The sequence below is a fragment of the Camelus ferus genome, chromosome 13 (genome assembly GCF_009834535.1).
Source record: "Camelus ferus isolate YT-003-E chromosome 13, BCGSAC_Cfer_1.0, whole genome shotgun sequence".
Classification (NCBI taxonomy): Eukaryota; Metazoa; Chordata; class Mammalia; order Artiodactyla; family Camelidae; genus Camelus; species Camelus ferus.
This window is the reverse complement of record NC_045708.1, coordinates 8,369,605-8,384,035: the sequence shown is the minus strand read 5'-3', so window position 1 is coordinate 8,384,035 and position 14,431 is coordinate 8,369,605. Positions and strand designations below refer to the sequence as shown.

Sequence of the window (14,431 nt, the reverse complement as noted above, 5' to 3'; positions counted from 1 at the left end):
GCACCAACCCTCCTGACAGCCAAAAATCTGCAGTGATGGCAAACTTGCTCTGTGAAGGGCCAGACAGCAAATTTTTAGGTTTTGTGGGTCATATGGTTTCTGTTGTAGCTTCTCAACCATGCCACTGTAGCACAAAAGTAGTCTCAACAGTATTTGAATGGATGGGCATGTAAAGCTTTACAAAAACAGATGGGGCCAAATTTGGCCCACAGGCCAATTTGCCAACCCCTGATCTAGAGCTGGTCCACCTGGGTTCAAGTGGTCCCCCCGCTCCTCAGCATCCTCGGCTGCGGTACAAGGATAACAGTGGTGGTGAAAAGTAACAATTCAATGAGGTAGATCACGTCAAGCACTAAGAACAGTGCCTGGTACATAAAAGGGTTCTAAGATGTCAGTTTTCATGTGTTCTTTTTAACATTTAGTAACATGTTAGAGAATAAAGGAAAAAGGTTGGTTTCAGGGGAGCAACATGAGCAGATCGAATATAATGGTTATGACAAGCCTAAAATACCACTGAGGCGTCCCATAGGGGGTTAGAGACCTTGAATATGAGGTCAGAAGAGGGGTGGAGAATGAAGTTCAAGACGTGGACGCCATCGGAAAATCTTCCTAGGTGGCAGCTGAAACTATGAAACAGCAGAGCCCGAGAGTGCACACGGCGTGGGAAGAAAATCAAAGATGAAATCCTTTCTGTATGTCAGTATCTTTGTGTATAAAACGCACCAGCATTTAGCGGATGAGTGAAATGATGACAGGTCAGAGGAAATTAACTGTTTCTCTATTACAGCAAATGAGACAAGAGACATTCACGTTCGCCAAAGAACAGGTGGAAAAGAACGTGATCTCATTTACATAACACAAAAGGACAAAAGGCAGAGCTCCAGATGCCCCAGGCCCAGCACCTTCTTGCCGGTTTGCAGTCATAGTTCATACTCACAGGCTCATTTACAGCATTTTGCACGGACACATTCTTAATGCAGATGCCAAATGCAAAAGGATGGGAAGGATTGGTGACACCATCTTCAAAGCGCAAATGGACATCTTGAATTTTTAACTGCAGAGGGGAAAAAAACCACATTTAGAACACTGCCACAGATAGAATATTATAGGCAGGGGTCACACTACCCTTGAGCCACTTAAGTAAAACACAGCAAGCAGTTTACGCAAATGCTTACATCATATACATATCCAACACTAAAAAGTTATAATCGCCAACTGGATATGAATGACTTTTCTTTGTGATTAGTGCTATCTCAAGAAGAGAGTTATGATACTTAACATTAAATCATTTCGAAACACATTTTAAACACTGAAAGAAAGTAGTACTATTGTATCTAGACAACTGCCCCCACCTCTGATGATATCCTAATGTCGCCTGGGTCCCCAAACCTGGACAGAGGAACACCACTGGGGCATTTCCACTCTGTACTTATTTATTTCCCCTTGCCCTGGTAGTAGGCTCAGAAAAGGCATTCTGCTTCATTGAATTAAAATACAATAACAGAAAGTGAAAAGACAACCCATAGAATGGGAGAAAATGTTTGGGAATCATATATCTGATAAAGGACTAGAATCCAGAATACATAAAGAACTCTTACAATGCAACAGTTAAAATAAATAAATAAATAAATCTTTAAAGGGAAAAGGTGTTTGGATAGACATTTCTCCAAAAAAAAAAAAAAAAAACAAAAAAAAAACAAATAACCAACAAGCCTGTGAAAAGATGCTCAAGATTAACCATTAAGGAAATGCAAATCAAAACCACACTGAGATTGAACCTCATACCCACTAGGGTGGCTATTACTAAAAGAGAGACAATGACAAGTGCTGATGAGGATGTGGAAAAACTGAAATGTTCACCCATCGCTGGTGAAACTGTAAAACAGTACAGCCTCTCTAGAAAAGTCTGACAGTTCCTCAAAACATTATGCACAGTTATCACATGACTCAACAATTCCACTCTTAGGTATGTACTCATGAGAACTGAAAACATGTTCATACAAAATGAATGTTTATTGCAGCAATATTCCTAATAGCCAAAAAGTAAAAGCAACCCAAATGCCCATCAACTGATAAATGGATAAACAAAATGTGGTATATCCTGGGAACTGCAAAAACTCTAGGTATGAAAACTCCATTCAAACCCCTACACTAAGGACCTGACTAGACTTTAATGGGGCTCCCAGCAGCCTAAGGCTGTGTCCCTGGAACATTCCATCCCCTTCCAGAGTTCCTGTCTGGAAAAGCTCAAGGTGGTTTGTTATAGCCAACACAGGACGGTAGCCACTCCCTCTCCCCCAACAACTTCCCTTTCTTAAAGCAGTTAACAAAAGGACCTACAACTGTGAATCCTTTCTCGGTCCCCATGTGCCAACCCTTTGTAATTTTTCACCTGAGCCCTCCCTACCCATACACACTCTCACTTTCCCTTTAAAAGGCCTGGTCACTTCTGTACAAATTGGAAGGGAGCTCTGCTCTTTCCCCTACTGTCAGCGGTCACTGAATAAAATTTGTTTTCACCACTTAAACTTCACTCCAGCTTTGTTTATCTTTGGCAGTTCATACAATGCAATATATTATTCAGAAATAAAAAGGAATAAGTATTGATACATGCTACAACATAAATGAAACTTAAAAGCATTATGCTAAGAGGCCAGACACAAGAGGCCACATAGCATACAACCCTGTTGATATGAAATGTCCAGAACAGGCAGATGCATAGAGAAAATAGGTTAGTGGCTGCAGGGGCTGGAAGGACAGGGGAAAGGGAAGTGGCGACTAATTGGACATGGATCTTCTTTTCAGGGTGATGAAAAAGTTCTCGAATTAGATGCGGTGATCCATGCCTAACTCTGTAAATACACCAAGAAACACTAGATTGTACACTTTAAAGTGTGAACTTTATGGTATGTGAACTAACTCTCAGTAATGCTATTATTAAAAATAAAATTAAAATAATGAGGAATTTTTTTTAAAAATTGATGACAGCGAATATAAGTAACTGCCTGAAAAAGAATTCAAAGCAGTCACCTCAAATGTGCTGACGTTTTTAATAACCTTATGAAAGTTCTGAAACCACCAACCTCAGATCGTATTTTTTTGAGGAAGTGGGATACCTTAAAAACATGGGGTCCGTATCACATTGGCACTGCAAGAAAACCCTGGAGGTAGTTAAGTACAGCTTAACTCTTATGACAGTCATGGAAATTAGTGTCAACCCTGATCTAACTTTTGAGGACAAAACAAAACAGTAATTAAAGCAGAAAATATGACCAACTGCCCTGGCACTGTAACTCATCAAACTGTCCCTGGATATATCAGTGTGAGATTAAATATCTTAGCGGGCTGTTCACAATGCCGTATGGAACCAACTAGAAACCATACATCCAACCTCTCTTGTTTTACGGACAAAGAAACTGAGACCTCAGAGATTAAGTGATTTGCCCTGAAACAATACAGGCATGAGGACTCAGGTGACCTGGCTCCTTAGGAGGCAAATCCTTCAGCAGGTAGGATTCCCATATTCAAAAGGAAAATGAAGCCAAATATAAGTGGAACGAAAACTCCTACTCATGCTAACTGAAGCAAGAGAAACCTGTGTCTGCCCAGAGCTGGACTGGCTTTTCCAGTTTCCCCTCTGGCACCACCTAGGAAAAGGCACAACGTGCAGACACCTTGTGATCATTAAACCCACAAGTAACAAGCAACTAAGATGCAAAAGTGCACTTCAGCCTGAGCAATCCCTTCTGTGTTCATACTGTACAAAAGTCAGTAGGACTTACTTCAATATTCTCCACAATTCTCGTAACGACTGAGGCAGTGACCGAATACCAGTAGGACTCCCCTTTCTGCTGGCGTTCGTTCTACAAAGGAAAGAGCCGCTGTTATCAGAATCTAGTGCTCCGCTCTCAGGAGTCTCACCACCACTTCTTATGGCCCAAAGGATTTCTGCCTTGCCTTCCATTTTTCCTCCAGGGCTTGAAGGAGAGCTTTCTTGCGTTCCCTTTCCAACAGCTTCTCCTTTTCATCATTGAAATCCTGTATTTTTTCGGGGGCTCCAATTAAGTGAAGGCTGGAGATGGAGATCACCCAAGGGTCCACATGGGGGCGATAAAAGGGAATCTGAAGGGTTACTTTCCCAATTAAGCCTGGAAAAAGGAAAGTCTTATTAAATCCCCAAACACATTTTTAATTCTTTCTGTCTTCCTGTATTATTCTTGTTTTCTTTAAGGAGTATTACTATTTTTACCATTTATTTTTTAATTTAAGAAAACAATCAGCAGGTTTTCCTATATGTGAAACAAATGTTAGTAGGCTGAGATCTGTAAGAATGAGGCATAATAAATTAGAAGCTGGAAAAAGTTCAGTGTGACTTTACCACATCAAATGCAACCTCTCCCCTCTGGAAACTACCTCCTTCCCAACAGGACCACATCTTCAACTTCCCAGGGCTGTCTTTCTTCCCATGACACCAACACGAGCCTGTGGGAGCAAAACTCATTTCTTGTTCATTATTAATTAGCTGGCTGATAGATCTTTATTAGGAGTTACCAGACTTAGAATATGTCCAGTCTTGAACACAGCAACTGAAACACAGGTGACGCTGTGGTGGCACTCCACTGAGAAAGAACTCCGAGTCTTTGCGGGCTGATGGAAAAGCTAAATGGCCTGGTAGGACTGTGATATTTACTTTCCAAGTTCTACCACTTGCAGCCAAGCCTTCTAGAACACAAGCATTCTTTAAATTCAATTAGTAAGAGGCAAGTCACCTCTAGGGAATAATGCATAAAATATGCGAACTGTCCTAATGGACCTCTCAAAGATCCACACAGCCCAAGCAGCAGTCTACCTCTGAAAGCATCACATCTTATCAGAATGTGATCATTACCATCTGAGATCTAGAATTCGAACAGGATCCATCTGTTATGTTTAAGACAACAGAGTATCATTAACACCAAGTGATCGACTGTGTAATCCAACAATAAATGAAGAAACCTTACAACAAATAATGAAAAAACATTTTAATTGTTACTTTTTCTAGAAAAATGAAAGTACATTTTCTATATCTAATAAAATTTACATTACAAATGAAACCACACACCAGCTTTCACAACACAATAATCAGGGCACAGTTGCAATTCTCACCTAAATTAATTGGGGGTAAATTTATATGACAGCAAAATATAACTTGTTATATTTCATTTAATTTTTGCAGAACACAGAAAAAGGTTCATTTTTGCAAAAATATTAGAAAATATCAATTTTCCCCAAGAGCCTCTCTTAATCCTTTGATACTCAAGTACGACCCTTTTGGAAGTGTCCAGTGTCATCATCCTTGAGTCTCTTCAAGGTTCTGATTTGTCGGTGCCTTTGCTTGTGTTTCTGGCAGTTCATCCATCACCTGAACTGACTTCCAGAAAGCCTAGATCCCTCACAAGGTTTCGACTTTATTTCACCTAGCAACTGATTTGTATTGTACTTGAATTTTACTGTTAAGTACCCTCAAAATAAGGGAAAGACTGACTGACATCAACAGGCTATTGTTGAAGGATGAGGGGTGTCTAAAGAGGGACTAATTTTATAAGTGATCACTTGATAGAGAATATTTTTACTCTGGGATATTCTTTTTTTTTTTAACATTTTTTATTGATTTATAATCATTTTACAATGTTGTGTCAAATTCCAGTGTTCAGCACAATTTTTCAGTCATACATGGACATATACACCCTCATTGTCACATTTTTTTCTCTGTTAGTTACCATAACGTTTTGTGTAAATTTCCCTATGCTATACAGTATAATCTTGTTTATCTATTCTACAGTTTTGAAATCCCAGTCTATCCAGGATATTCTTGTTTCCTTACCAAATCTAGTAATTGCAAGGCTCCTATAAAGCCTGTAAATATCTACCGAGTGTGTTGAGCACTGTTCTGAGTAATTTTAATGCATTAACTCATGTGCTCCTCTCAATAACCCTACGATGTAGATATTATTATTATCCCATCTTAAAGATAAGCACACGCAGAGTGGTTAGGGAACTTCCCCAAGGTCACACAACCAAAAAATGGCAGATATGGAACAGAAACACAAACACACTGTTCCAGAGCCTACCTTTCATTCAACAGAATAAACTGTCTCTTGGTGACATTTATAGTGAATTCTCTGAAAATAAGAACCTCCTGTATCTAGAACAGAAGTTCTCAGATTTTAGTAAACATAAGAATTGTCTGGGGTGCTTATTAAAGCTACAGGTTCAAAAAAAAAAAAAGGGATGCAGGTTCAACGACACTCCCTCAGAGATTCTGATTCAGTAGGTGTGGGGGTCACCTGGCCTCCCCACCACCATGCCCCCCGACTCCCATCATCCTGATACTAGCGGCCTGGAGACCACACTTGAAGACTGATCTAAACTCTCCCCTTCCTAGCCTGCCTTCTCCTGGTCAAACAGAGCCAAACACAAGGGCTCTCAGTTTTCATGTCCCAAATAATGAAAGACTCGAAACTGCCTCCCTTTCCCTTGTTCCACATACCAGCTTTGACTTCAAATGGTAATTCCAGTTCTTTCAAGGCATCCTTCTTTAAAGGCAAATTTTCTAATTCAACAGCACCTAAAAAAATAAAGACACCATGACATGTTTATCCAACAAATGAGGGGGGTGCCTACCGTGTGCAAATCAGTGAAGGTTAAATGGAGAATTTCACATCTAGGCCCAGGCTACACCAACGTGCTTTCTCTGAACTAATTTCCTGACCAGCCCACTCTGACAGGTAAGTAACGGCTGCTGAAGCTTACAAGCAGATAAAGGATTTAGGCAGGGATCTAATTTGGGCCCCTAATGAGCCAGATAGTAAGAATTTCAGGCCTTAGAGTGTCTGTTGTATATTCACTTCTTGTTTTGTTTTCTTTTTCTTATAAGCCTATAAAAATGGAAAAGCCAGGTAGAGGGTAGAGCAGTGGTAGAGCACGTGCTTAGCATGCACAAGGTCCTGGGTTCCATCCCCGGGACCTCTATTTCAAAAAATAAAAATAAAGAAAGAAATAGAAATGAAAAAGCTATTCTCAGCTTGCAGGAGGATCTGGTCAAGCTGGCCCATTTACAGACCCCTAGTTTAGGCTAATAGTCACCATTACTATCTGAATCACCTGGGCTGAAATGCCAGTTCCTGGGGCCCCTTTCCAGACATCTCTGGGATTGAAACACAGAAATTTGAGATTTTTAACAAGCTCTCCTTACCCACTGCCTATCCCCACCACACACACACAAAATGGGTGTCTTCCACACAACATCTGAGAGCCCATGAGAGTTCAATAAAGTTGAACATCAAAAAGAATTCTACTCTTTCTTCTGGAGAGATCACCCCATGTTCTCCTGTGCACTTCCACTGGCAGGTGTAATACCAGTCAGAGAGCAGAGGCGTGAAGAGGACCATCACTGAAGGTCTTTTTCAGACCCAGCTTTTACAATCACTTAAACCTAAAAGAGCAAGATGTCTCCACGGCAGTTTGAAGGAACAGTCAAGAAGGTGCAGCTAGATCTCCAGCTCTCCCAGCTATGGACTCATTCCTTCACACACAGATACTGATCCCTACTCGGTTTTAGGCACTGTGCTGCCCACTGGGAATATTAAAAAAAAAAAAAAAGAGGCAGGCAGGGTCACCATCCTCAAAGAGCTGGGGAGACAGCCATCATTTTATAAAACTGTATAACACAAGTCAATTTCTGAGTCACTTAAACCTTTCTGAAATATATTTTCAGGAACAGGGAGCACAGATAGTAACCACCCAGCAACTATTAGCTTGTAAGAGAACCCAGAAGAAAGGAAAGCAAGTCTTCCTCCAAAGACAAACTAATACAAGAAACTTGACTATTTTCCCTTTGAATGACTGTTTAAGACTTGTGCGCCACTGGCTTCTAAAGAAGTATTCAAAGCTAGCATTTTGGCAGCTTTTGAGCAAATGCACCCAACTTATTTTTCAGACTTTTGCAGGAACATCTGTCCACATGGGACTCCATATACCTTAAGACCAACCAAAAGGAGAAGTTCATAATCCCAGAGAACCCAGAAGCAACCCTGTATCCATGTCTGGGGACAAAACGATCACTGAAAAAAACACGAGACATGTTCCTAATCAGCTGAAACTGACTTAAAGGGAGGAAAGTATACAGATTCTCTTCTTTTGAAGAACAACATTTGCAATTTGAATCATTTGCCCTATTTTCCAATACCCGAATCTGTCACAAAGTAGGATGGCCCTAGGTTTCCTGGGTTGCTGTTTGGCATGGAGAAGTGGAAAGAATGGGAGGCAATCCAGGCAATGAAAAATTAAAGAAGCTGAAGCACAGAGAGCAAAGGAGGTGGTCTAGAAAGGTCTAGAAAGGAGAGGAGGCCCCGGAGGAAAGAACGAAGGAAAGAATGAGAAGCGGCAGCCTACACAAGTGAAAAACAAGGGGGTCAGGCAGAACAGCAGCAGTCATGGTTCAAGACCAAAGGCTTCCTTCCTACCTCTCTACCCCCTCACATGCACCCACAGCCGGCCCTGCTGGGAAAGGTCCCTCCAAGGGACCAAGTCACAAAGCCTCAGCACAGGTGAGCAATAATGTTCACTGATTACTAGGCAGATAATTTGCAGGCTTAATGTGTGGATGTCTTTCTCTCATACAGAAATTCCTCACCTCGGAGTAACAAGAAATCTAGTCACTAGAACTGGGGTGACTTCAGAGGTTGGTCACTTTAAGTAATAGCTAATAATTACTTCACTCTCCGCCCTAGGCTTCAGGTCATTTAAAGGGCCAAATCTAGGTTCAGAGCTTATAAAAAGAAAAAGGAGGGGGAATCTAAATGCCCAAAGTCCAGACTCCTTGACACGGCACCAGGCAGCCGCTACCTTCTGGCCTCAAACTACCCCAAACACGCCCTGCGGGTCCTCAGCCTTCTGCCTCTGCTCACACACTTAGTTTGGCCTGGAATGTGGTCACTCACCCCGGGGCCACCGACCAAAACCCGGCTAAGACGCACTTAAAAACCACCTCCAGAACAGTTTTGCCAGAGTCCTAGAGACAGATGAATGGTTCCCCTCCCACTGCATTATGCGTGCACCTCCAGTTTAACAATGCAATATACACACTGCCTTGTATGACTGTACACTTATTTCTGTCTCCCGGACAGGCTAATGGCTCTCTGAGGGCAGGGACTACAGAGGTGGATCTGGGATGACGATGGTGATGGTAACACTAACACTAAAACTAACACTAATAAATACTAATACTAATAATAATAGCATTTAATGAGAACTTACTACGTGCCAAGCACTTCATATGCATTTCTTCATTTGATCCTCACAAAAATAAGAGGAAATACTATTATTTTCTCCATTTTTACAATAAGAAAAATAAGGCTTAGAGAAAGTATTTTTCTATTCTGCAGAGAAACATTCCTCAAATTCCACAGGTTCATTAAAAGCCATAGAGAATACATTTTAAAAAGAAATAATCACAAAAAAGCGGTAGAAAGCTTCAGAGACAAACACAGTTGTCATTACAAAGGTATATTGTCTAAAATTGCTGAGATTAGAAATCTATTGTTAGTATAGACTCCATAACTTATCAGACACTACAAATTTCTATTTATTCATTTCTTTAGCAAATATCCTTCCTCTTACTGTAGCACTCTCGAGAAAGCCAGCTCTGTTATTAGCAACGCTGCGGTGTGCAGCTCTCTTTCTAGGCCCTGTTACCTGCCCTGTATAACCTGGTTAGCTTCACAGTGTGTCTGAGGACTTCAGTAAGTGACCAAAGAGATGAGCTTAAAACTACTATTGTACTTTTAACACACCCCTTCCCTGAGAGCCGGCCACTTTCTCTCTGATAAGCAGCTCCCTTCCAGGAAAGGGCAGGAGGAAAAGCAGGAGAAGAACACGAAAGAACCCACTTCTGTTCCCAGCACAACGAAGGAAGCCGGGAGGTATGATAGCCAGAACTCCCCACGGCCTGTCGCTGCCACAATCATTTCACTGGTTTCGAAGGGTCAGAACAACCTGGAGAATGCCACTGCTGGAGCAAGTAAGTCACCGGCACCCTGCGCTCAGACTGCACAAACATCTGCCGCACTGCCAGCCCCGCTAGCTTGCCCTGGTCCACCTGCCGAAATCCACACTCCTGGGAAGCCCATGAGGTTCCCGCTATTTTGAGGTCTCCTTTCCACTTTCTGTGATTTTACATGTTTGCAAATTGACTTCATCATCTTTCTCTAGATTTGTGAAAGGATTCTATTTTGAGCTGGGCAAAGAGACCTTAAGTGAAAACAAGGAGAAGAAAGCGGTTTTCCAATCAGCCCATGAAACCACTGGGCCGCATTTACCAAGTACAGGCCTAGAAAAGCTAAACTGTCTTGAGCTTTAGGTTCTTTTCTACTCAGCAAGACAAGACCTCAGAAATTCTGTTGGAAGACCTCACAATAACATATTTAAAAACTCCTACTGGGTGTCTCCTGTACGCCAGCAGGATAGGAGTTTTAACAGACACTCCACCTAACCTTACAGCAATCCTGTAGAGGGTAATATACCTCTCAGTTTTCTAAAGAAACTGAGGTTCAGAATTCCAATGACTTGTTCATACAGCTTACAAGTAACACAGAAGGATTTGAAGCCAAAGCCAGTGCCATTGTCACTAGACCCTGGCTGCTTCCATATAGCTTCATAAAACCAAAAAAAAAAAAAAAAACAACTGGAGCAAAGCACAGTCACCAATAGTATGGTCTTTTTTTCCTTTTAATATTTAACAGTTCCCTAAAATCTACAACAATACAGCTGCTTACTTCAGTTACCCTGTAATAATAAATGGTGTCATATGGGAGAACATTTTACACATATTTAGTACAAAGCCATCTGGCCGTTAGGGTTTATGATTCTCAATACGACAAAAAGAATATAAAAAACAGAAATGCCATCTGCAAATCCTGCTTCACCAAAAAGAGAGACACGTACTCACCTTTCAGAAGTGCAACAGAAAGCTGGTCGGTGTTCAGGTTGTTGACGTATTTCCCCAGATAGGTATTGAGAACCCAGGCTACAAGCCCTTCCAACATGACTATATCCTCAAGACAAGGTGTTTAAAAATCATGGATCATTCTTTGTTCCTCTCTCTCATGGTCACAGAAAAATCTATGAAAGAGAAAAAAAAGAAAATGAACAGGAAAACCAGATTTTTCCAAGCTGATTTCCCACTCTACCTCCCCTCCAGGTGGATGGATGTGAAGCACAGATTTAAGAAAAGATGGGGTAAGACGCCCCGGCTAGTAAAGGGAGGGCCCAACAAATACACCTGTATTTTAAAGAAGCTGCAAGTAAGAGCCACTTATAAATTTACCAAAAGTTGCATACAATTCAAAGTTATGTATCTTTTCGATGTAACTGATCATTAAACTGCTTGCTTTTGGTGATTCATCTGGGGACTAGACTGTCCTGATCAGATGTTCTCATCCAGATGTGATTTGGCAATGTCCAGAGACATTTTGATTATCATGACTGGGAGGGGGGTGCTACTGGTATCTTGTGAGTAGACTACAGAAGCTGCTAAAGTTCCTACCCTGCACAAGACAGTCCCCCACAGCAGAGTTATCCAGCCCAATATGCCAACAGTGCCAAGGCTGAGAAATGCTGTCCTAGATTAAGGCAAAAACAGCCTAAGAAACTGTATCATACCAGAATATGTATCAATTTCATATTCTGCACCAATCCTTTAAGCCTTCCTGAAGTCAATTTTGCAAATTTGTTCATCAGGATCATTCATAAAATAATATAAATGGAAGGGAGACAGCAGTGGTTTATCACTGTTTTTAAATGTCCCAGAACTGGTACCTGGACACCAGATGATGCTGATACAATAAACTACCTTAGTCAGTGATTACAAACACCAGAAATCATCTGGTTCCAGCCACAGTAATTACACTGACTACTGAATTACTATTACCCGTTTTAACTGGTGTTTATTAGTATTATAAAAAATGCAGAGATTATTTTTATTACAAAAAGTTAACATGAGGGAACTTGAAACGCAAAAGTTTAAATGGGTTCTAAGATTGCTCAGCCAGTAGATCCTACTTAGAACTGGGGGCTCCAAATCTTGCTCTGAGCCAGGCATGTCGGACACCAGCCCACCAAGCCTGACACTTCGGGTTTGCTATGGCAGGCATCCCACTTGGAACCAGCCCTTTCAGGATCTTTTCCAAGCACTCTGCCCCACCTCCAGTGATTCATTTTAGTGCCAGTAGATACTCGTATCCCAACTGAAAGGCCTCCACCCAACAAAAACCCAAAACACAAGACTCTACAGAAGTTAACATCCAGGAGAAATTGGCTTTTATTTGTCAACAGTGTCTTGCATTTCCAAACAAAATTAATTTTTATTTGTCAACAATGACAGTAAAAACATGTAAGTAAATAAGTAGCATTTGGCAAATACAAATTTCTTTCCAAAGATCTTTTTTTAAGCTACCTTTTGTGTAATCTGCTAAAGATTATTGGGCACATTTATTTAAAGAAGAGGTGAAATAACAAATTCCTTAAAACAATAAAGGTTTAACAGCCTGAGTAAAGAAACATTTCTTTATTATAACTTTAAACGAGGAAATCCGTGAAAACAAAACGTGAACCCAGCTAATCTTGTCTTATTATATAGACTCCAAACACACTGAGGCAAAGAACCAAAATCGGAGTACTCTTAATTTTTTAAGTTACTGCCATTGATTCTGGCCCTAAATGCCAACAAACTCTCTCGGAAGTGCCAACTACAAGTGCTCGTCCAGGAGAGGGAAACAACTGTCAGTCTGTACACAAGATCACACCCTACCCTACTTCTCCTGAAAGCACAGATTAAAAGATGAGGTGAGAAGCCTTGTGTAAAATGCCCTGGGCGGTACACTGAGGCCCAAGACAGACAGCATCCATTAGCTCTGCTAAGCATCTAGACCAGGCTTGAGGCCACTTCAAGGATTCCCTCAAGGAATCCGGTGTCAGGAAGGGCCGCCAGACTGGCCAGAATCCCAAAGTGTTTACACTCCGGTCCATCGGGCTTCTAGGCAGCTGTCTGGCACTCACCCCTACCTGGCCTCCCCTAATCGGTGGGACAGGTGACACTGGGGATCAGTGCTCAGCCCACAGAGGGGCAGACAGCCTGGCATGACCTTGAGCCAGGCCCCACCCTCGACCGGCAGCTGGAACCCTGCGTAGGAAGGGCTGGCAACAGGGCGCGGGCGCGGAGGCTGCGGGGCTGAGGGCTGCGGGAACCAGAGAACTCTGAGATCCGAGGCCGGAGAAGGGCAAGGGCCAGGCCCGGAGCCCCGCAGGGACGAGACTCCCAGGAGCCGAGACTCCCAGTGCCCAGGCTCCCACAGCCCGCCCGCCGCCCCTCTGCTCTCAGAACCCTACGCCCCGCTTCAGGGGACGGAGACCCCCGGAGCGGGAGATCCCAGACACGGAAGGAAAGGCTTAGCCAGGGCTTGACCCCGGCTGGCGAAGGGTAAAGAGAAGTTTGAGGCCTGCTATCCCCAACCCACAACATGACCCCAGAAGCTGGAGAAGAGAGTGGTGAAGACACTGGAGCGCTGACCGAAGCCCCATTCTTGGGCATAAGGTCGGGGGGCTCATACACCGGGCTCCCGCCGTAAGACCGGGGCTCCGGTGGGGAGACGCGGGCTGACACCCCCTCAATTCCACGGCACCTGGCTGCCCGTAACCTGGAAAAGGGTGCCGGGTCCGGCAGGGACTCGGACTCCCCAGAACACGGACGCCAGAGCCCCGGGAGGCTCGGGACGCCCAAGCCTGTGGCTGGGATGCCCGCGGGGGCTCGGCGCCGGGGGCTCGGACGCAGTAGGACTTCCCTGAGGAGCTTGGACCAGGGAAGGGCCGGACGCCGGCGTCCCCGGGCTCCCAGCGCCGCGCTCCCCGCAGGCGGGCCCGGGCCCTCAGTTCAGAAGCGGAGCCGGAGCGGCCGACCGCGGGCCCACGCCCGCCCTGCGGCCCCCGGCCCTGCCCGCCGCCCGGCACCGCCCGGCCTCGGCCTGTACCTGTCGCTGTCCCGGACCGCCCGCCCCAGCCCGGCACTGCGCGGCGCTTCCTCTCCGCCGCTCCTCAATGGCGCTGGCCGCCGGCGCTGAGGCCCGCCCCGACCCGACCAATCGAGCGGGCGCCGCGCCGGCGCCTGGCCAGCCGAGCACCGAATCATCGAGGAGGCGCCCTCTGGCTTCGACAGCCGCTCCTGCAGGACTGCCGGCCCCTCCAGGGCTCTGGAATACGGGGGCTGAAGTGGGAGAAAGGCCCCAAAAGCCCCACTTTACAGAAGGGGCAACCAAGTCCCAGGGGAAAGCTACAGGTTGAGATGATAATATTTAGGACATGTTGGCTCGGACAGTGTTGCAATTCTTCTTTCTGCAAC

At 43.9% G+C, this 14,431-nt stretch overlaps 1 protein-coding gene across 1 annotated transcript in view; it reads right to left on the bottom strand.

Annotated features, from left to right (window-relative positions):
* VPS13D (vacuolar protein sorting 13 homolog D) overlaps positions 1-14,200 on the bottom strand; it is a 226,887-nt gene extending 212,687 nt beyond the window's left edge. The window contains 6 exon segments of the mRNA XM_032495223.1: positions 938-1,054; positions 3,783-3,863; positions 3,958-4,148; positions 6,530-6,607; positions 10,988-11,160; positions 14,064-14,200. Coding sequence (XP_032351114.1) covers positions 938-1,054; positions 3,783-3,863; positions 3,958-4,148; positions 6,530-6,607; positions 10,988-11,084 — 564 coding nt within the window. The 5' untranslated portion in view covers positions 11,085-11,160; positions 14,064-14,200.
* Between the last annotated feature and the right edge of the window lie 231 nt (positions 14,201-14,431).